This window comes from Macaca nemestrina, chromosome 4 (genome assembly GCF_043159975.1).
Source record: "Macaca nemestrina isolate mMacNem1 chromosome 4, mMacNem.hap1, whole genome shotgun sequence".
In the NCBI taxonomy this organism is placed as follows: Eukaryota; Metazoa; Chordata; class Mammalia; order Primates; family Cercopithecidae; genus Macaca; species Macaca nemestrina.
In genome coordinates, this window is record NC_092128.1 from 94,169,780 (window position 1) to 94,192,491 (window position 22,712).

General features: G+C 42.9%; 1 protein-coding gene across 5 annotated transcripts in view; it reads right to left on the reverse strand.

The window, feature by feature from the left end:
* Positions 1-11,159: 11,159 nt before the first annotated feature.
* LOC105475693 (transformer 2 alpha homolog) overlaps positions 11,160-22,712 on the reverse strand; it is a 29,097-nt gene continuing 17,544 nt past the window's right edge. For 4 of the 5 annotated variants that reach the window (XM_071094935.1, XM_011731166.2, XM_011731167.2 and 1 more), the window contains 5 exons: positions 20,910-21,098; positions 15,090-15,205; positions 12,502-12,630; positions 12,127-12,194; positions 11,160-11,949 (listed from right to left, as the gene is read on the reverse strand). In XM_071094935.1, coding sequence (XP_070951036.1) covers positions 11,939-11,949; positions 12,127-12,194; positions 12,502-12,630; positions 15,090-15,205; positions 20,910-21,098 — 513 coding nt within the window. In that variant the 3' untranslated portion in view covers positions 11,160-11,938. The remainder of the gene's footprint in view (positions 11,950-12,126; positions 12,195-12,501; positions 12,631-15,089; positions 15,206-20,909; positions 21,099-22,712) is intronic. The other variant, XM_071094934.1, reaches the window with a different exon arrangement.

A 22,712-nucleotide genomic window follows, 5' to 3' on the forward strand; every position in this document is an offset into this window, starting at 1 on the left:
TTCACCCGCCTTGGCCTCCCAGCCTGGGATTTCAGGCATAAACCAGTGCACCCAGCCCAATAAATAACTTTTAGCAATCTTCCCACACCTTAAAATTAACTCTAATTGCATTTTACTATGGAAATTATAGAGCATTTTCTAAATTTCTCTCTATAGACTAAAGGCCATAGTATGAAAATTGTTTCACTAAATAAAATTTTGGTTATGGCCAGGTGTGGTGGTTCACTCCTGTAATCCCAGCACTTTGGGAGTCCGAGGCGGGTGGACAACAAGGTCTGGAGTTTGAGATCAGCCTGGCCAATATGGTGAAACCCTGTCTCTACTAAAAATACAACAATTAGCTGGGCATGGTGGCGGGCACCTGTAGTCCCAGCCACTGGGGAGGCTGAGGCAGGAGAATCACTTGAACCTGGGAGGCAGAGATTGCAGTGAGCTGAGATCGTGCCACTACACTCCAGCCTGGGTGACAGCAAGATTCCATCTCAAAAAAAAATAAACAATAAAAATTTAGTTAGCACTTTGTTTTCTTTTTTTTTTTTTTTTTTTTTTTTTTTTGAGACGGAGTCTTGCTCTGTCACCCAGGCTGGAGTGCAGTGAACGGATCTCAGCTCACTGCAAGCTCCTCCTCTCGGGTTCACGCCATTCTCCTGCCTCAGCCTCCCCAGTAGCTGGGACTACAGGCACCCGCCACTTCGCCCGGCTAGTTTTTTGTATTTTTTAGTAGAGACGGGGTTTCACCGTGTTAGCCAGGATGGTCTCGATCTCCTGACCTCATGATCCGCCCGTCTCAGCCTCCCAAAGTGCTGGGATTACAGTGTTTTCTTATGACACACGTCTGTCATCTAAAAGTACAGTAGGCTGGGTGCAGTGGCTCACACCTATACTCCTAACACTTTGGGAGGCCAAAACGGGAGGATGGCTTGAAGCCAGGACCAGTCTGGGCAACATAGAAAGACCCTGTCACTACAAAAAAATTGAACAATTAGCTGAGAGTGGTGGCAACACCTGTAGTCCCAGCAACTCCGAAGGCTGAAGAAGGGGGATGAACTGAGCCCAGGAGTTAGAGGCTGCAGTGTTTTGTTTTGTTTTTGTTTTGACATGGGGTCTTGCTCTGTCACCCAGGCTGGAGTGCAATGGTGCCATCGCAGCTCACTGCAGCATCCGACTCCTGGGTTCAAGCAATTCGCCCACCTCAGCCTCCCGAGTAGCTGGGATTACAGAGGTGCACCACCATGCCCAGCTAACTTTTGTATTTTTAATAGAGACGGGGTTTCACCATGTTGGCCAGGCTGGTCTCAAACTCCTGACCTCAGGTGATCCACCCACCTCCGCTTCCCAAAGTGCTTGCATTACAGGCGCGAGCCACTGTGCTCGGCTGAGGAGGCTGCAGTGTTATGATCGCACCACTGCATTCCAGCCTGGGCAACAGAGGGAGACCTTGTCTCCCAATAAATAAAAGTAGAGTAAGCCTTAGTTTACAGAGGGCTTAATTTAGTTAACTTTTACTTAAAATAGAATTTAACGTTCTTTTTTTTACACCAATTCAGTCTGTTTTGAAAGTCAATTCATAGAATTGACTTAAATATACTCGGTACTAAAGAAGTTCTAAGAATAACTTATATGGAAAGATTTCTGCTTTGTAGCTGTCAAAATAGATTACAAATTAATGTATCCTTTATTGGACTTGTGCTACAGAAAAAAATTGATGTAAACCCTGTGTACATTTAATCAAAACATTACAATATTACTCTCAAAGTGGTGAATTTTTTGTGTTCAAAGGAAGATTTTGTTTAAAAAAGTCAATTTTATGTGTATTAACTAACCTCAATAAAGCTGATTTTAAAGAGGGGCATAGCTGGGTCCAGTGGCTCATGCCTGTATTCTCAGCACTTTGGAAGGCAGAGGCAGATGGATCACTTGAGTCCAGGAGTTAGAGACCAGCCTGGGCAACATGGGGAAACCTTGACTCTACAAAAAATATACGAAAATGAGCTGGGCATGGTGGCATATGTCTATAGTCCCAGCTACTTGGGAGGCTGAGGCAGGAGCATCAATTAAGCCTGAAAAGTGGAGGCTGCAGTGAGCAGAGATCCCACCACTGTACTCCAGCCTGGGCAGAGAGAGACACAGTCTCAAAAAAAGAAAAAAGGGAGGGGGATAGCCAGGCTCGGTGGCTCACGCCTGTAATCCAGCAATTTGGGCGGCCGAGGCTGGTGGATCACCTGAGGCCAGGAGTTCAAGACCAGCCTGGCCAACATGGTGAAATCCCGTCTCTACAAAAATACAAAATTTAGCCGGGCGTGGTGGCGCATGCCTGTAATCCCAGCTACTCGGGAGGCTGAGGTGGGAGAATTGCTTGAACCCAGGAGGCGGAAGTTACGGTGAGCCGAGATCACGCCACTGCACTCCAGCCTGGACGACAGAGCAAGACTCCATCTCAAAAACAAAACAAAACAAAACAAAACAAAAACCGGAGGGGATAGAAGAATGGCTAACAAATGATTGTATAATACCCCTATGATTGAAAATGAAATTATTTTTAAAATCATGTTTTAAAAAGAGTTTTAAAAATGACTGGGTGTGGTGGCTTACGCCTGTAATCCCAGCACTTTGAGAGGCCGAGGCTGAAGGATCACCTAAGTTCAGGAGTTTGAGACCAGTCTCGCCAACATGGTGAAACCCCATCTCTACTAAAAATACAAAAATTAGCCAGATGTGGTGGCACGTGCCTGTAATCCCAGCTACTCAGGAGGCTGCGGTGGGAGAATCACTTGAATCTGAAAGGCAGAGGTTGCAGTGAGCCGAGATTACACCAGTGTACTCCAGCCTGGGTGACAGAGCGAGACTCTGTCTCAAAAAAAGAATTTAGCCGGGCGCGGTGGCTCAAGCCTGTAATCCTGGCACTTTGGGAGGCCGAGACGGGCGGATCACGAGGTCAGGAGATCGAGACCATCCTGGCTAACACGGTGAAATCCCGTCTCTACTAAAAAATACAAAAAACTAGCCGGGCGAGGTGGCGGGCGCCTGTAGTCCCAGCTACTCGGGAGGCTGAGGCAGGAGAATGGCGTGAACCCGGGAGGCGGAGCTTGAGTGAGCTGAGATCCAGCCACTGCACTCCAGCTGGGCGACAGAGCAAGACTCCGTCTCAAAAAAAAAAAAAAAAAAGAAAAACCCCAGATCATGGCTTGAATTTAGTTATCATGTCTTTTCAGTCTCCTTTAATCTGAAATACTCCTGTCTTTATCTTTTATAATATTGAAATTGTTTAAGCTCCCAAGTCAATTATTTTATAGACTACTTCTCAATTGGGGGGTATCTGATTTTTTCTGATTATAGCAGTGATTATACTTATTTTTTGTGAAATATCACCAATGTCTTTAGTGCATCAGGAAGCACATGATATCCATTATTCCCATTACTGATGATATTAACTTTAATCCCATGGTTTGATATGCCAGGTTTCTCCAGTGTAAATTTACAGTTTTTTTGTTTTGTTTTCATTTTTTTTTTTTTTTTTTTTTTGGAGATGGAGTCTCGCTCTGTCACCCAGGCTGCACTGCAGTGGCATGATCTTGGCTTACTGCAACCGCTTTCCTACTGCAACCCATGTCTCCCAGTTTCAAGCAATTCTCCTGCCTTGGCCTCCCGAGTAGCTGGGACTACAGGGGTATGCTGCCACATCTGGCTATTTTTTTGATGTTTTTAGTAGAGACAGGGTTTCACTGTGTTGCCCAGGCTGGTTTCAAACTCCTGAACTCAGGCAATCCGCCTGCCTCAGCCTCCCAAAGTGCTAGGATTACAGGTGTGAGCCACCATGCCTGGCCCAAAGTTTTTTCTTATTTGTAATAAGTAGCTTGGGAAGATATATTTTCAGATTATATAAATTCCTTGTTATTCCTGAATTTTTTTTTGTTTGTTTGTTTGAGATGGAGTCTTACTCTGTCGCCAGGCCCAGGCTGGAGTGCAGTGGCGCGATCTCAGCTCACTGCAACCTCCGCCTCCCAGGTTCAAGCGATTCTGCTGCCTCAGCCTCCTGCGTAGCTGGGACTATAGACGTGTGCCACCACACCTGGCTAATTTTTTATTTTTAGTAGAGACGGGGTTTCACCATGTTGGCCAGGCTGATCTTGAACTCCTGACCTCAGGTGATCCACCGGCCTCGGCCTCTTAAAGTGCTGGAATTACAGACATAAGCCACCACACCCGGCCTATTCCTGAAATTTTTATGTACTAGTTTTAGTACCCATCAGAGACTTCTCTTATCAACTATTATTATTGTGGTTGCCAAATAATAACATATAGTTTTTTTACATTTATATATTAACCCACCTATAATTTGTATTGTTGCAATATTGTATGAGGCAGGAGTCTAAATCTATTTTCTTCCAAATAGCCATATACCATCCTTTATTGATTTGTCATTTTCCCATAAAAAATAAAATGCCACCTTTATCGTGTAAGTACACAAGTTTTCTTTCCTTTTTTGAGACAGGGTCTCATTCTGTCAGCTAGGCTGGAGTGCAGTGGCACAACCATGGCTCACTGCAGCCTGGATCTCCCAGGCTCAACTTACACATCAGCCTCCTGAGTAGCTAGGACTACAGGTATGCACCATCAAACTCAGCAAATTTTTTATTTTTTGTAGAGATGGGGATCTCACTATGTCGTCCAGGCTAGTCTTGAACTCCTGGGCTCAAGTGATCCTCCTGCGTCAGCCTCCCTAAGTGCTGGGATTACAGGCATGAGCCACCACGCCCAGCCCATGTAAGTTTTCATAGGTACTTGGATCTAGTCTGGAGTCTATTCCTGATTGTTTATTCATTTCTAAGTACATTCTTCCATGTGATCTTTGGAACTATTTCATTGAACTTCCAGCCCCCAGTCCCAAATCTTGTAGGGACAACTATAAACTGTTTAATAAGACCTTTCCCCTTCAGTGTAGGAATTTGGCCTTTCATTAAATTTCTAGTTGTTTCTCTGGTACCCTGGTAAGGATAGTATGTCAACTATGTTACAACATTGCTTGTGGTAAAAATGATTTGACTGGTAAATTGTGTCTGGACTGGGAGAAACTAAAGTATCCAATGGAGACACTACATCTTAAGTGCAATGACATAAGAGGCATGTGTCTCAGGAAGCTTGGAAGCGATGCCTGTGGGTACTGGGTCATAAAACTTTTAAAACCAGGTGTCTTGTGCACTTGTGTGATGTGGATCTCACATCTCACACCTAAGTTGTATTGCTGTGTGAACTGCTACAAGGTTTCCTGTGGAATGCCTGGCACTGCCCTACTTGCTGCTTCCTATCCTGTATTTTTCGAAGTGAATATGCCAAATGTGGACTAATGGTTTTCTAAGTCTGAATGTTTAACTTAAGACACCCTGCTGGTGCATTCTCACTGTAACTCCATGAAGTGTACAATAATATACATTTGGAGGTAAGGATTGAAATATTTATAGTACTAGGTTTTCCCATTCAGTAGTATGAATTCAGGATATATACATAAAAGACAACAAATGTTTTTCATTTTCTTCATTTGAGCTTTGCACTTTAATAACGAATTTAATAATTTGTTGTTAAAAAATAGTATAAACTCTAAATCACCTTAAGAACAACCAAAGCATACAAACCATACTTTAAAATGATAAATTTTATTAAAAGTTTGATTACAAATATATGTGTATGCCTTTACAAAGACAGGTTTGAAACTTTGCCTACATTCATTGTTGAAGGAAATGCTAAATTTCAGGTGGAAGTTTGTGAAAATAATGTATCAATAGCTTTGTTAGAGTATTTGAAATAAATCCAGCCGGGCGCCGTAGCTCACATCTGTAATCCCAGCAATATGGGAGGCTGAGGTGGGCAGATCACGAGGTCAATCGATCAAGACCATCCTGGCCAACATGGTGAAACCCTGACTCCACTAAAAATACAAAAAAAGTAGCTGGGCGTGGTAGCGCGCGCCTGTAGTCCCAGCTACTCTGGAGGCTGAGGCAGGAGAATCGCTTGAACCCGGAAGGCAGAGGTTGCAATGAGCTGAGATCGCGCCACTGCACTCTAGCCTGGGCCGGGTGACAGAGTGAGGCTCCATCTCAAAAAAAGAATATAAATCCATATCCCTTTTAAGTTTCAAAAAAAGAACATTTTCCATTGTGACTTTTTTTTTTTTTGAGACAGAGTTTCACTCTTGTTACCCAGGCTGGAGTGCAATGGCGTGATCTCAGTTCACTGCAACCTCCACCTCCCGGGTTCAAGCGATTCTCTTGCCTCAGCCTCCTGAGTAGCTGGGATTACAGGCATGCGTCACCAAGCCCAGCTAATTATGTATTTTTAGTAGAGACGGGGTTTCTCCATATTGGTCAGGCTGGTCAACTCCCGACCAGGTGATCTGCCCGCCTCAGCCTCCCAAAGTTGCTGGGATTACAGGCGCGAGCCACCGCGCCCGGCCCATTGTGACCTGTTTGCACTTGATATTCTTGTGAATATCAAATAGAATGCTTAACTTATCTGACATATATAATCAGGGATCCCAGTATTTCATATAAATGAATTTTCTTTTTTTATTTGGAGATGGAGTCTCGCTCTGTCGCCTAGGCTGGAGTGCAGTGGCACAATCTCAGCTCACTGCAACTTCCGCCTCCCGGGTTCAAGCGATTCTCCTGCCTCAGCCTCCAGAGTAGTTGGGACCACAGGTGCATGCCACCACACCCGGCTAATTTTTTAATTTTTAGTAGAGACAGGGTTTTATCGTGTTAGCCAGAATGGTCTCGATTTCCTGACCTCGTGATCTGCCTGCCTTGGCCTCTCAAAGAGTTGGGATTACAGGCGTGAGCCACTGTACCCAGCCATAAATGAATTTTCAAGGTGACTTAAGCACCAACACTTTAATGATAATTAAACTGCCATTTTTCTTCCCTTATTACACAGATTACTAAAAGTGATTTTCAACCGTTGTTAGGGTTGTCATGATTATTTTCAGCCGAGATCCCTTCTGTCACACTGCCCTTATACTTTAGCTCTTTCAATTACTCTTCTATCCTCATTCATTTATGCAAATATTTATTGGATACCTACTCCATGCCAGGCACCATTCTGTGCAGCAGTCACAAAGCAAGGAAGTTACCTCATTGGTTAATCATTTTACAACTTTCAAATTGCAGAGTATACCAGGAACAGTTATGTAGCAACAAACTACATATATGTGGAATTTTTTTTTTTTTTTTTTGCTATACATACTTGAAACTATAGATTAAACACTAACTCCCCATTTCCTCTCTCTGTATATACTTTGAATTTTTCCTAGTGTTTGGAGCCATACTCTGTAACAGTCTGAAACTAGTACCTCAATTACCCATGTATCCATGCACTTGAAACTATACCCATTAAATACTAACTCCCCAGCTGGGCACGGTGGCTCATGCCTTAATCCCAACACTTTGGCAGGCCGAGGCCGGCGGATCACAAAGTCAGGAGATCAAGACCATCCTGGCCAACATGGTGAAACTCCATCTCTACTAAAAAAAAAAAAAAAAAAAAAAAAAAATTAGTCGGGCGTGGTGGCACACGGCTGTAGTCCCAGCTACTCAGAGGCCGAGGCAGGAGAATCGCTTGAATCTAGGAGGTGGAAGCTGCAGTGAGCTGAGATCGTGCCACTATATTCCAGCCTGGACAACAGAGCAAGACTGTCTCAAAAACAAAATAAAACAAAAAACCACCACCACCACAAAAAAAACACTAACTCCCCATTCCTCTATATACACACTTTGAATTTTTCCTAGTGATTGGAGCCATACTTTATAACAGTCTAAAACTAGTACCTCAACTACCCATGTATCCATTCATCCACCTCTAAGGGATTAATAGGATAGTCATTTTAAACTAATTTTGTGTTGTAAATAATTGAGTATATAACCTTAGTTTTCTTTGTATAATACCATCTTTTTTTTTTTTGAGTCTTGCTCTGTTGCCCAGGCTGGAGTACAGTGGTGCTCTCTGTTCACTGCTACCTCTGCCTCCCAGGTTCAAGTGATTCTCCTGCCTCAGCCTCCTGAGTAGCGGGGAGTACAGGCACATGCCACCATCCCTGGCTAATTTTTGTATTTTTAGTAGAGACTGGGTTTCACCATGTTGGTCAGGTGAGTCTCAAACTCCTGACCTCAGGTGGATCCACCTGCCTCTGCCCCACAAAGTGCTAGGATTACAGACATAACCCACCACGCCCAGCCCAAAAAGTAATTTTTTTTTGTTTTTTGAGGCGGAGTCTCGCTCTGTCCCCCAGGCTGGAGTGCAGTGGCGTGATCTTGGCTTACTGCAAGCTCTGCCTCCCCGATTCATACCATTGTCCTGCCTCAGCCTCCCAAGTAGCTGGGACTACAGGGGCCCACCACCACGCCTGGCTAATTTTTTGTATTTTTAGTAGAGACAGGGTTTCACCATGTTAGCCAGGATGGTCTCGACCTCCTGACCTCGTGATCCACCTGCCTCAGCCTCCCAAAGTGCTGGGATTACAGGCATAAGCCACCGCACCCAGCCTACTATCTCTCTTAATAAATATTGTCTTCCAGGCCAGGCACGGTGGCTCACACCTGTAATCCTAGCACTTTCGGAGGCCGAGGTGGGCAGATCACCTGAGGTTGGGAGTTCAAGACCAGCCTGACCAACATGGAGAAACCCCGTCTCTACTAAAAATACAAAATTAGCTGGGGTGGTGGCACATGCCTGTAATCCCAGCTACTTGGGAGGCTGAGGCAGGAGAATCGCTTGAACCCGGAAGGTGGAGGTTGTGGTGAGCCGAGATCACGCCATTGCACCCCAGCCTGGGCAACAAGTGCGAGACCACGTCTCAAAAACAAAAAAACCTGTCTTCCGGATTGCGGCTAATGTTTTCAGTGTTGATATACTGCTTGTCTTTTAAAGTGAACAATGTTCTATTCAGAACTATAGGTTCTTTTTATTATTAAAGCCAAACCAAACCTTTATTATTAGAGACAGGGTTCTCACTACGTTGTCCAGCTGGAGTGCAGTGGTTATTCACAAGCACAATCATAACATAATAGCACAATGCAGCCTTGAATTCCTGAACTCAAGCAATCGTCCTACCTCAGCGTTCCAAGAAGCTGTGACTATAGGTGCACTCTACTCTGCTCAGCTCCCTAGTCGCAAAATTTATTTAAAATAATTTTTAATAATAAATTTATTATTTAAAAAAGACAAGTCTTTCAAAAAGTAAGCTTTTAAATAAAGATGTCTAGCTGGGCATGGTGGCTCATGCCTGTAATCCCAGCACTGTAGGTGGCTGAGGTGGGAGGATTGCTTTAGCCTGGGAGGCAAGGGTTGGGTGGTCTCTACACCCAGCCTGGGTGACAGAGACCCTGTTTCAAACAGAACAAAAGATGTCTGAGGCTTCAATCCCCTAACACTTTTTGAGACCACTTTAGCCAGGCTGGTCTTGAACTCTTGACCTCAAGTGATCCACCTGCTCAACCTCCCAAACTGCTGGAATTACAGGCATGAGCCACCACGCCTGGCCCTAATGTTTTTTTTTTTTCTTTTAGAGATGGAGCCTTACTCTGTTGCCCAGGCTAGAGTGCACTGGTACGATCTTCGCTCACTGCAACCTCCACCTCCCGGGTTCACACGATTCTCCTGCCTCTGCCTCCTGAGTAGTTGTGATTATAGGTGCGTGCCAACACACCCGGCTAATTTTTGTAGTTTTAGTAGAGACGGGGTTTCACCACGTTGGCCAGTCTGGTCTTGAACTCCTGAGCTCAGGTGATCCGCCCGCCTCGGCCTCCCAAAGTGCTGGGATTACAGGCATGAGCCACTGCTCCCAGCCTTTTTTTTTTTTTTTTTTTTTGAGACGGAGTCTCGCTGTGTCTCCCAGGCTGGAGTGCAGTGGCGTGATCTCGGCTCACTGCAAGCTCCGCCTCCCGGGTTCACGCCATTCTCCCGCCTCAGCCTCCCAAGTAGCTGAGACTACAGGCGCCCGCCACCACGCCCGGCTAGTTTTTTGTATTTTTAGTAGAGATGGGGTTTCACCATGTTAGCCAGGATAGTCTCGATCTCCTGACCTCGTGATCCACCCGCCTCGGCCTCCCAAAGTGCTGGGATTACAGGCTTGAGCCACCGCGCCCGGCCCCCAGCCTTTTTTTTAATGAGACGGCAGTCTCACTCTGTCTCTAAGGCTGGAGTGCAGTGGCATGATCTTGGCTCACTGCGACCCCCACCTCCTGGGTTCAAGTGATCCTCCTGCTTCAGCCTCCTGAGTAGCTGGGATTACAGGTGCCCGCCACCATGCCCGGCTAATTTTTTTGTATTTTTAGTAGAGACGGGGTTTCACCGTGTTAGCCAGGATGGTCTCAATCTCCTGACTTCGTGATCTGCTCGCCTCGGCCTCCCAAATGCTGGGATTACAGGTGTTAGCACTGCGCCCGGTCCCCTAACACCTTTTTTATAAAGGTCACTTGAAACACCCTCCTCTTCTTTTACTTTATGGTCATTTAAAAATGTGTGTTTTCTACTGGAATATAGTCAGACTTTTTAAGATATTAGCTACCTACCGGCCAGGCGCGGTGGCTCACACCTGTAATCCCAGCACTTTGGGACGCTGAGGCAGGCAGATCACGAGGTCAGGAGATGGAGACCATCCTAGCTAACACGGTGAAACCTCATCTCTACTAAAAATAGAAAAAATTAGCCAGGCTTGGTGGCGGGCGCCTGTAGCCCCAGTTACTTGGGAGGCTGAGGGAGGAGAATGGCGTGAACCCAGAAGGCGGAGGTTGCAGTGAGTCAAGATCATGCCACTGCACTCCAGCCTGGGCAACAGAGCGAGACTCTTGTCTCAAAAAAAAAAAAAAAAAGAAATACTAGCTACCTATCTTTCCTTCAGCATGGTGCTAGTACTGAATATTCTCAATATTTACAACTTGGTCTCCTCCAAAAGAGAAGAAAAACAAGGGTTTTAAAAGAACCAAAGAAAAGACAAGAAATAACATTCTGGTGTAAGAAAAAATATTTTTAAAAATGAGAAACATTGGGAAATTAAAACTCAGGATGGGTAAACTTTCATATAAATATGCACTGGGGGGATGTGAGGGAAAAGGACCAGTTCCTCAATCAATCATATTTTTCCATTATACCACAATAAAGAGACAATCCCATTTTCAAAGAAATTAGCTTTTATTTGAGACTACTTTTCCCCACATGTATCTTTCAAGAATTCTATGCTATATGATAACCTGCTTATCCACTGTCCCAATACCAGAATTTCTAACAGCAAATTATACAACTGCTGTAGGTAATAAATAAGGGTCGTCCTTCACTGATTAAGGGACTAAACTTCAATAAATTTAACAATAACAACAAAAAAATCACACTTTAGTTTTTAAGTTTTAACAGATGTATTTCAAATACAGCATGTTTTACAGGAGTTCACAAACTTTCCATCTCTAAAAAAAAACTTTCAACTACTTGACTGTTCCATTCCACCCCAGACAATCCTGACACGACTGAACTACTTCATGTGTTACTTTCCTGAAAATAAAGTTAAAAAAAGGAGTTCATGATAAATGCAGATCTCTAATACAGTATCTAACACAAAATAAGCTTTAAAAAGACAGTTTCTTTCCTTATTTGATTAGTTAGAAGTTTAGGTAAAAGCAAAAAAAAAAAAAAAAAAATTTACAAAGCATAACATTGGGGTTCTTTTTATACTCAAGATGTTTAACTGCTCAAAATGACAACAATTACATCTTTAAGAGTATAATTAAAAGGGGTGGAAAACAGCAACACAATTGACAAAAGTGTAGATGCTAAATCAACGATTTTTTTTCTTAAGGAGTAGGAAGAATCCAAAGCTTGGGGAAGTCTCAGGAAAAAAAAAAAAAAAAGAAAGAAAACAAAGAGGAAAAAAATGTCCTTAATTGCAACCATTCCGTTATCAATAGCGTCCTAAAAGAGAAAAAGCAAAAAAAAAAAAAAAAAAGAACAAGTTAACAATTATAGTTTAATTTGCCTAATATTTTTCCAACTATTAACTGCCACCTTCCACCTTATACTCTAATATTCTAAAGTAAGCCATTAATTAGAAATGAGGTTTTTAATGCTACAAAAGCAAAGTTCACATACTTGGGCTGTAGGAACGAGATCTTGATCGTGATCTGTATCGACTATAATAAGGAGAAGGTGATCGTCTTCTGTAAGAAATGAAAGATTACTTAGCATACTATATAATCACTCCACTGAGGCCGATGAAAATAAAAATTCCTCATCATTCAAAATAATAATGTACCTAAGGTGATAACTACTTAATGGTGCCAATGAGACCAGAAAAGTAAAGAGCACAACAAAATACTGGCATATACAGATTGCTAACTTCTGTTCCCAAAGCGTCATATATGATCTATTTTAAAAATCAAGTTTTTATTCATATGTATCAAACATAAAAGTGCCAAACACTACTATCATCTAATTTAGAACAGAAAGCTCAAGTTAAAACATTACCTGTACCGGTAATCATAGTCTTCATATCTGTCATACCCACGATCATATCCTCTATCATAGTAAGAATCTCGACGTCTGCCACCACCTCCACCTCCACCACCACCTCCTCCTCCACCACCACCACCACTACTGCAGAAAAATGTAAAAATTCTGCATTAGTGTGAATGACTATTTTCCAGGACACTTTAATAGAATTGAATGCCTTAAAAAAGAGAAAAGTGAGAAAGAACATCCCTTTCATCAGAAATTGCCTCCGTATCTCATTTTAGTGACTCCCATGGTATTCTGCTTTGCCTTATTCACTACATACATAACCAAGAAGGACTTCACAAAACTCTCAAAACTATTAACTGCTCTTCTATTAATGCACTGCCCAAATCATCAAAACCTTTTCAACAAATTGAAACGATGAAACACTGTGTTGAGCAGCAGTATAAAAATGCTAATATGCATCCCTACTGCTAAATGAGACTGGTAAAATAAATAAATAAATGAATAAAAGGTGTATCCCTGTGACTAAAAGGCAATAAACACCAAGAATTTTAAAGTAACTAACTCTGGACACCAAAGAGAATACCAAGGAATGACTATATTCCTTCTTTTATTCCCAAGAAATACCTCTGTGAATACTGCCTTTGGTTGTATATTTTATTTTTATTTTTTTGAGACAGAATCTTGCTCTGTCACCTAGGCTGGAGTGTATTGGTGCGATCTCAGCTCACTGCAAGCCCTGCCTCCCGGGTTCACACCATTCTCCTGCCTCAGCCTCCCAAGTAGCTGGGACTACAGGCACCCGCCACCACGCCTGGCTAATTTTCGTATTTTTAGTAGAGACGGGGTTCCACCGTGGTCCCAACCTCCTGACCTCATGATCCACCCGTCTCGGCCTCCCAAAGTGTTGGGATTACAGGTGTGAGCCACTGCGCCTGGCCAATGAACATCACAAGCCAGCCAGGAGGGTTGTATATTTAAAAACATTATCAAAACCCCTGCTTACGTTTTTTGTTTTTGTTTTTAGAAAGAATCTCATTCTGTCGCCAAGGCTCACTGCAACCTCCGCCTCCCAGGTTCAAGTGATTCTTGTGCCTCAGCTCCCGAGTAGCTGGGATTACAGGTGTGTGCCACCACACCTGGCTAATTTTTGTATTTTTCTTTTAGTAGAAGCAGGGTTTTGCCACGTTGCCCAAGATGGATTTGAACTCCTGGCCTCAAGTGATCTGCCTGCCTCGGCCTCCCAAAGTGCTGGGATTACAAGTGTGAGCCACTACACATCAGGATGGGGTACCGTGGCTCATGCCTATAATCTCAGCACTTTGGGAAGTCAAGGTGGGTGAATTCCTTGAGCCCAGGTGTTCAAGACCCACCCAGGCAATGTAATGAGACCTCTTGCTCTAAGAGAGTCCTTCTCTCTTTAAAACAAAAAAATTAGCATGGCGGCATGCACATGTAGTCCCAGCTACTTCAGAGGCTGAGGTGGGAGGATTGCTTTGGCCCAGGAAGAAGTTGCAGTGAGCCAAGGTTGCTCACAAGGTGCTACAGATTCTTTTTATAACCTACCTCCAATTTTATTCTTTAGCTTATGAGGCGCAACCTCAGTTCACTGCAAACTCTGCTTCCCAGGTTGAAGCAATCCTCCCACCTCAGCCTCCTGAGTAGCTAGGACTACAGGTACATGCCACCATGCCTAGCTAATTTTTGTATGTTTTAAGGAGAGATGGGATTTCACCATGTTGTACAGGCTGGTCATAAACTCCTGGGCTCAAGTGATCCACCCACCTTGGCCTCCCAGTGCTGGGATTACAGGTGTTGAGCCATTTTTAACAAATGCTAAAATCAATAAAATCTGTCTTAAACACAGAGACTTCCCCAAATCACATAAGAACAAAAAGAGAATCAATATTTAAACAGCCTATGATATTTTTCTAGTATTCAGTAATTTTTCTGCTTGTACAGTACAAAGAGCTCAGCCAGGCTGGGGGGAAAAAAAAGCCAGGATGCACTTTTGATAGTTTTAATTTATCCTGTTGCTCAAACATATGTATGTAAAAATAAAAAGACTGGCTGAGGCAGGTGGATTGCTTGAGCCCAGGAGTTCAAGACCAGCCTGTACAACATAGTGAAATCTTACCTCTGAAATACACAAAAAACAATGTATTTAACTTTCAACTCTCTCCTGGCATGGTGGCTCATACCTGCAATCCTACACTTTGGGAGGCCAAGGCGGGCAGATCACTTCAGCCCAGGATTTCAAGACCAGCCTGGGCAACAAGGCAAAATCCCACATGGCAAAACCCCATCGCTACAAAAAAAATACAAAAATTAGCTGGACGTGGTGGCACGTGCCTGTAGTCCCAGCTACTCAGGAGGCTGAGGTGGGAGGACTGCTTGACCCAGGAAGCAGAGGTTGCAGTGAGCTGAGATGGCGCCACAGCAGCCCAGCCTGGGTCACAGAGTGAGACCATGTCTCAAACCCACACCCTTGCCAAAATCAATTCTAATTATAGGAAAAAAGTTTTTCTGAGTAATCAAAATTTTGCACATATTTCTGGTGGATTTCATAGTTTAGCTTAGGAAACTTGAACTCTTACTGAGTTGGTCTGCCCATGTAGATGCCTGGTGTTGGTGTGTGTGCTCTCTTGGTGATAGAATAATCCACCCGAATTCTTCTACCATCCAGCTCCATTCCATTTGCCCTTTCCATAGCCTAGAAAGAACAGGCACAGAAAGTCACATATAATTCACCAGTCTTGAAGTAATCATTACTTAAAATTAAGCACAAAGTATTTGTAATCCAAATAAACTCCTGATTTTGAAAATGACAGCAATGTAGCTTGTACAGGGCACTGTATAGACAATTCTAGACCTCAACAATGTCCAGAACACATTTTAATATACTCAGCAGAAAGAATAGTTAATAAACTTTCCCAAATAATTTTCCAGTTCTGGTTCAATTCCCATTCCCCACTCCATGAGATCAACAAACAGTAGTTAATAAACTTTCCCAAATAATTTTCCAGTTTTGGTTCAATTCCCATTCCCCATTCTATGAGATCAACAGGGGAGCGGAGACTGAAGTCTTTTCAAGCTAATTTTGTAGGTTGCCCAGGTAGACTGCCATTTCATACTTTCTAGTTTCCGGCGATTTCACTTATAAAAACTGACTTCAGAACATTAAAAAGGGTTTGCTAAGCTTTATACAGGTTCTTTTTATAACCTGCCCCCAATCTTATTCTTTAGTTTGCAGTCTAGTATACTGACAAGACTCAGTGAGCAGTCAAGAAATGATGATATAAATAGACAAGAACAAATTTATGGTAATGCCTTTCAGCCTTTTACTGAGACTGAACTAATAAAAGTATAATAAACTAATAAAAGCTACACAATTTTTATGTATCCACAAATATTTCTCTGTAAGAGTGCCCTATAAACTAAATGTCATTAAAAAACAAAACAAAAGAAAAGACAAGGTCTCACTCCGTTGCCCAAGCTGGCAGTGACAAGATCATAGTTTACTGTGGCCTCAAACTTCTCGGCGTATGCAATCCTCCAGCCTTAGTCTCCTAAGTAGCTAGAACCACAAGGTTTGTGCCACCATGCTTGGCTAATTAAAACAAAAATTATTGGTAGAGAAGGGGTCTAAACAGTATTCCATTCAATGGATTGCATTTTATTATTTATTTATGAGAACAAGTTTCGCTCTTGTTGCACAGGCTGGAGTGCAATGGCGTGACCTCGGCTCACTGCAGCCTCGGCCTCCTGGGTTGAAGTGATTCTCCTGCCTCAGCCTCCCAAGTAGCTGGGATTACAGGCATGCGCCACCATGCCCAGCTAATTTTTTGTATTTTTAGTAGAGACGGGGTTTCACCATGTTGGCCAGGATGGTCTCGATCTCTTGACCTCGTGATCCGCCCGCCTCGGCCTTCCAAAGTGCTGGGATTACAGGCATAAGCCACCACACCCAGCCTGCAAGCATTTATTTTTGTAGAGACAAGATCTGGATATGTTGCCCAGGCTAGTCTCTTAACTCATGGCCTCAAGTGGCCTTCCCACTTCAGCCTCCCAAATTGCATGAGCCACCTTGCACAGCCTAATTCTTGAAGATCAAGAGATGTCTCTTTGAAAAGAACTCTTTAGAGTATTATTTGTTTCTGGAACAATTTTTTTCCTATTCTCTCACACACACACATATATATTTGTAGAGACCAAGTCTCCCTATGTTTCCCCAGGCTGGTCTCAAACTCCCGGGCTCAAGTAATCCTCCTGCCAAAGTGCTAGGATTAGAAGCATGAGCCACCACACCCGGTTCAATTTTTAAAAAGAACTTTACATCACATAAATGTCTGTAAAAGCAAAGCTGCAAAAATTTAACACATTTTCCATTCGAAGTTCCAAAAATCAATGTTGATCTCCCCTCATCCCATCCTAAGCACTGCCCCCAAAAACACACACAAAACCTCTAAGTACTTCTTACTAAAACAAGGTGAGGAGCTTATATTATTATCTTCACCACATGCACTCTAACAACTTTGACACTTCAGTGAAATTTTCAGAATCAGGGAGAAGTTAGTTAATAAGGGATACAAATTTTAAAAAGATTTTAAAAATCACTTTAGGCTGGGCGTGATAGCTCACACCTGTAATCCCAACACTTTGGGAGGCCAAGATGGACGGATCATGAGGTGTCAGGATTGAGACCATCCTGGCCAACATGGTGAAACCCCATCTCTACTAAAAATACAAAAATTAGCTGGGTGTGGTGGCGTGCGCCTGCAGTCCCAGCTACTCAGGAGGCTGAGACAGGAGAATTGCTTGAACCCGGGAGGCGGAGGTTGCAGTGAGCCGAGATTGTGCCACTGCCCTCCAGCCTGGCAACAGAGCAAGACTCTGTCTCCAAAAAAAAAAAAAAAAAAAAAAAAAAAAATCACTTTAGCCAACTGCAGTGGCTCATGCCTGTAATCCTGGCACTTTGGGGAGGTCAAGGAGGGCAGATCACTTGAGGTCCAGAGTTTGAGGCTAGCCTGGGCAATGGGGCAAAACCCTGTCTCTACCAAAAAATACAAAAATTAGCCGGGCATGGTGGTGTGCACCGGGGTTGTCCCAGCTACTCTGGAGGCTGAGGTGGGAGGATCACTTAAGCCTGGGAGGCGAAAGTTGCAGTGAGCTGAGATCGTGCCATCACACTCCAGCCTAGGCGACAGGGCAAAGAGCAAGAACTCATCACAAAAAAAAAACAAAAAAACAAAAAAAAACCCAGAAACAAGAAAAAAATCAAATCACTTCAGATTGCCTGTCCCTAAAGACTGGAGGCAGTCTCAGCCATAGAGAAGAAACCATACAACATGCCTGTGTTAGCTGAGGATTCAGCCTAGGCAACTGAAAAGAGAAACTGCGATTTAGCTGACAAGCCTAGTCAACCCAATCCTTAAGTAACACATTGTCACCTAGTGAACTAAAAGGAACTTCTAAACCTGCCACTAAGTAACTGCTCCTGTCTTTAAAGTTGCCATTTAAGCTTTTTTTTTTCTTCTTTTTGAGATGGAGTGGAGTCTTGCTCTGTTGCCCAGGCTGGAGTGAAGTGGCACGAATTTGTCTCACTGCAACCTCTGCCTCCCAGGTTCAAGCAATTCTCCTGCCTCAGCCTCCCGAGTAGCTGGGATTACAGGCACATGCCACCATGCCCGGCTAATTTGTGTACTTTAGTAGAGACGGGGTTTCACTGTGTTGGCCAGGCTGGCCTTGAACTCCTGACCTCAGGTGATCCACCCACCTCAGCCTCCTCAAATGCTGGGATTACAAGGTGCGAGCCACTACGCCCGGCCTGCCATTTTAGCTTTATCCAGAAGTGGAAGGGGGAGAGGTGGAATCAAGCGATAAACATGTTTCATATTAAAAAATAGTAAGAAGAAAAAAACTGTGTTCTGGCTTGCACTTTGCAACTTTTACTTCAGCTCAGATATCCTAGTATTTCTAAATTGATACCTTTATCTCTTGAGAAAAGAAATATATATAAATCACAAATATGTAACAGTAAAAAAAAAAAAGTCATAATACTGACAAATTAAGGCATTAAACTGCCTGTGACATAAATGATTAAAAACTGAAGTACTAGCCGAGATTGCGCCACTGCACTCCAGCCTGGGCGACAGAGTGAGACTCTGTCTCAAAAAAAAATAAATAAATAAATAAAAAAATTAAAAAAAAAAAGGCCTGATTATTAATAGAACTTCTAGATATATACAAATATATTGGCCGGGCGCGGTGGCTCACGCCTGTAATCCCTGCACTTTGGGAGGCTGAGGCGGGCAGATCACGAGGTCAGTAGATCGAGACCATCCTGGCTAACACGGTGAAACCCCGTCTCTACTAAAATACAAAAAAAATTAGCCGGGCGCGGTGGCGGGCGCCTGTAGTCCCAGCTACTCCGGAGGCTGAGGCAGGAGAATGGCGCGAACCCGGGAGGCGGAGCTTGCAGTAAGCCGAGATGGTGCCACTGCACTCCAGCTTGGGCGACAGAGTGAAGACTCCACCTCAAAAAAAAAAAAAAAAAAAAAAAAAAAAAAATATATATATATATATATATATATATATTTTTTAATTTAGAAGACAGAAGGTCTAATAAAACTAAAAGTATTGAGCTTCAAATTCCTTAAAATGCAATTTTATAAATCAATTACTATCAACTTTTAGTAAAGAGTAAGCGAGCCTAGGCCAGGTATAGCAGCTCACATCAGTAATCCTAGCACCTTGGGAGGCCACGGCAGGAGGAACAGTTGAGGCCAGGAGGGGTTCCGAGACCAGCCTAAGCGACACAGCAAGACTCCCTGCAAAAACTTAAAGCAAGCCTAACACTTCGTTTATAATACCTAATATGTTAGAATAGCACTATTTCAAATCATTGACATTGATTAGTTCATTGTGTTAGACAAGAATAGCATTAAAAAATTATCAATTCTTTCCTTGTAGTATTTTTCAATTATTGAACAGACTGATACATGAACATTTAGAGAACAGAAAAACAAAGTTCCTTCCTCGTTATAAACACAAAATTAAACATATCAAACCTAAACATCCCAGAATTATTTTTAAAGTTAACGTAATCACCTATTTGGAGCATCATTATGGATTATTCAAAACAGAACACTTACACATATATACTTTTTCCATTAACTTTTAACTTTTTCCATTAACTTTACACAGCCAGATTTCAATTAGGATATGCCTATACCAGAGAGCATAACTGAAAAAAGTGAAACTGTGGTCACTCCAACTGTTAACACTGAGAGGCAGAGTTTGAATCAGGTCAAAATTAGAAAGGATACAACAGACCACATATGATGGCTCATGCCTGTAAAACCAGCACTCTGGGAGGATCACCTGAGGCCAGGAGTTCAAGATCAGCCTGGGTAACATAGTGAGACCTCATCTCTACAACAAGAAATTATCTGGGCATGGTGGCCCACGCTTGTAGTCCCTGCTACTCAGGAGGCTGAGGTGGGAGGACTGCTTGAGCCCAGGAGGTCAAGGCTGCACTCCAGCCTGGGCAACAAAGCAAAATCAGCAAGATCCTATCTTTTATTTTTTTGAGACGGAGTCTCGCTCTGTCGCTAATCAATGTCAATGATTTGAAATAGTGCTATTCTAACATATTAGGTGTTATAAAGGAAGTGGTAGGCTTGCTTTAAGTTTTTGCAGGGAGTCTTGCTGTGTCGCTTAGGCTGGTCTCGGAACTCCTCCTGGCCTCAACTGTTCCTGCTGCCGTGGCCTCCCAAGGTGCTAGGATTACTGATGTGAGCTGCTATACCTGGCCTAGGCTCGCTTACTCTTTACTAAAAGTTGATAGTAATTGATTTATAAAATTGCATTTTAAGGAATTTGAAGCTTAATACTTTTAGTTTTATTAGACCTTCTGTCTTCTAAATTAAAAAAAATATATATATATTTGTATATATCTAGAAGTTCTATTAATAATCAGGCTCTCTTTCTCTTTTTTTTTGAGAGAGTCTCACTCTGTTGCCCAGGCTGGAGTGCAGTGGTGTGATCTCGGCTCACTGCAAGCTCTGCCTCCTGGGTTCGCGCCATTCTCCTGCCTCAGCCTCCGGAGTAGCTGGGACTACAGGTGCCCGCCACCACGCCCAGCTAATTTTTTGTATTTTTAGGAGAGTCGGGGTTTCACCGTGTTGGCCAGGATGGTCTCGACCTCCTGACCTCATGATCCGCCCGCCTCGGCCTCCCAAAGTGGTGGGATTACAGGCCTGAGTCACCGCACCCAGCCGCAAGATCCTATCTTAAAAAATAAATAAATAAGAAAGAAAGAAAAAGGGATGCAATGTTTACAGAAACAAAAGTCTGTTAATCAACTTTTCACACTAATTCAGTACTATAATCAGGCATATAAAAGACAAATTTACCTCCTTTGAGTCATCTATTCTCTCAAAATACACAAATGCAAATCCTCGAGATCGTCCAGTTCGCTGATCATAAACCACATTGACACCACTCAATGGTCCATATCGAGAAAATACTTCACGAAGATCTCTCTCTGTTGTGTACAAACTGAGGCCAAACACTCCAAGGCAAGTGTTGGGATCTGGATTTGCCTATTGAATAAAAACATTATTTAAAACTCCAAATTAAAATCAAAATTAAAGAAACAGAAATACTTTGTTTAGAACACCTCATCTAATACACAAAAAATATATTGTTTCTAGTAATTTAGAGGTAAGATTTTAAGAAAACTAGAGCAGATGAGCCGTATTTTACAATTCACAGTACACCCAAGGACTTCTTTGGGATATGCTTTCTGTCTATTGCCTGAATTAAAATGTTCTTACTCTCCAGCCCAGCAACGTTCATAATGTATCCTAAAAATCCTGTAATCCCAGCACTTTGGGAGGCTGAGGCGGGTGGATCACCTGAGGTTAGGAGTTTGACACCAGCCTGGCCAACACGGTGAAACCCCATCTCTACTAAAAATACAAAAATTAGCCGGGCATGTTGGCAGGTGCCTGTAATCCCAGCTACTCCAGAGGCTGAGGCAGGAGAATCGCTTGAATCCTGGAGGTGGAGGTTGCAGTGAGCCAAGATCGCGCCATCGCACTCCAGCCTAGGTGACAAGTGTGTTAGAAATGTTTGTTTCTCGGTGTTGTAAAGAAGTACCACTTGAACATACATTTTTTTAGTAAGGCCATTTTTATTTTCTGGAGAAAGGGTACACTTGTCAGCAGTTTTGTTACAAGAGTACACTGAACAAAGGAAACAGGGTCATTTATAATCTGATATGTCTACCTTACTGTTGTGTCTGTTTTTTATTGGTTGGAACGGGACTTCACATTCTGTATTTGTCTTGATTGGCTAGTAACTTAGAACTTTTTAAAAGAGGCAAAGGCAGGAGAACAAAGGAAGGAGGAAGTAACTTATGGAATGTTGAGAAAGGTAAAAACACCTTTAAATAAAGAAGAGGAGCAGGCTATGACCTAATGCTTATTTGGACCTGTACAAGCATGTTAGGGCAAATATTTAGGCTAAATTGTGGGAGCTAAGAACATAAAGTACATTGATTTTTTTTTTATTACGGCTAGTACTTTTTTTTTTTGAGACGGAGTTTCACTCTTGTTGCCCAGGCTGGAGTGCAATGGTGCGATCTCGGCTCACCGCAACCTCCACCTCAGCCTCCCAAGCAGCTACACCCATTCACAGTATACACTACCCATTACAGGCATGCACTACCACCCCCAGCTAATTTTGTATTTTTTGGTAGAGATGCGGTTTCTCCATGCTGGTTAGCCTGGTCTCGAACTCCCAACCTCAGGTGATCCACCCACCTTGACCGCCCAAAGTGCTGGGATTATGGGCGTGAGTCACCGCACCTGGCCTAGCAGATATTTAAGAATGTTAGCACAGGTCTTTGAACAAATTTTGCTTCTAAGATAAGTTATTATTTATTTCTAATTAGATGGGGAGGAAAATCTCTTTGAAGAGGAATCTTTACTTTTTACAAGAGCGAAACTCCATCTCAAAAAAAAAGTTTAATACCATCTTTCTTGTTTATTCAAATGCTTTACATCCCTTACAGATTTGTACTTAATCTGACTTCATCTGTAATTGTTGATTTAGACCCCTTCTCCTCCATTTTCTTATTTTTTTCCATGAGACAGGGTCTCACTCTGTTGCCTAGGCTGGAGTTTAGTGGCCCGATTACGGCTCACTGCAGC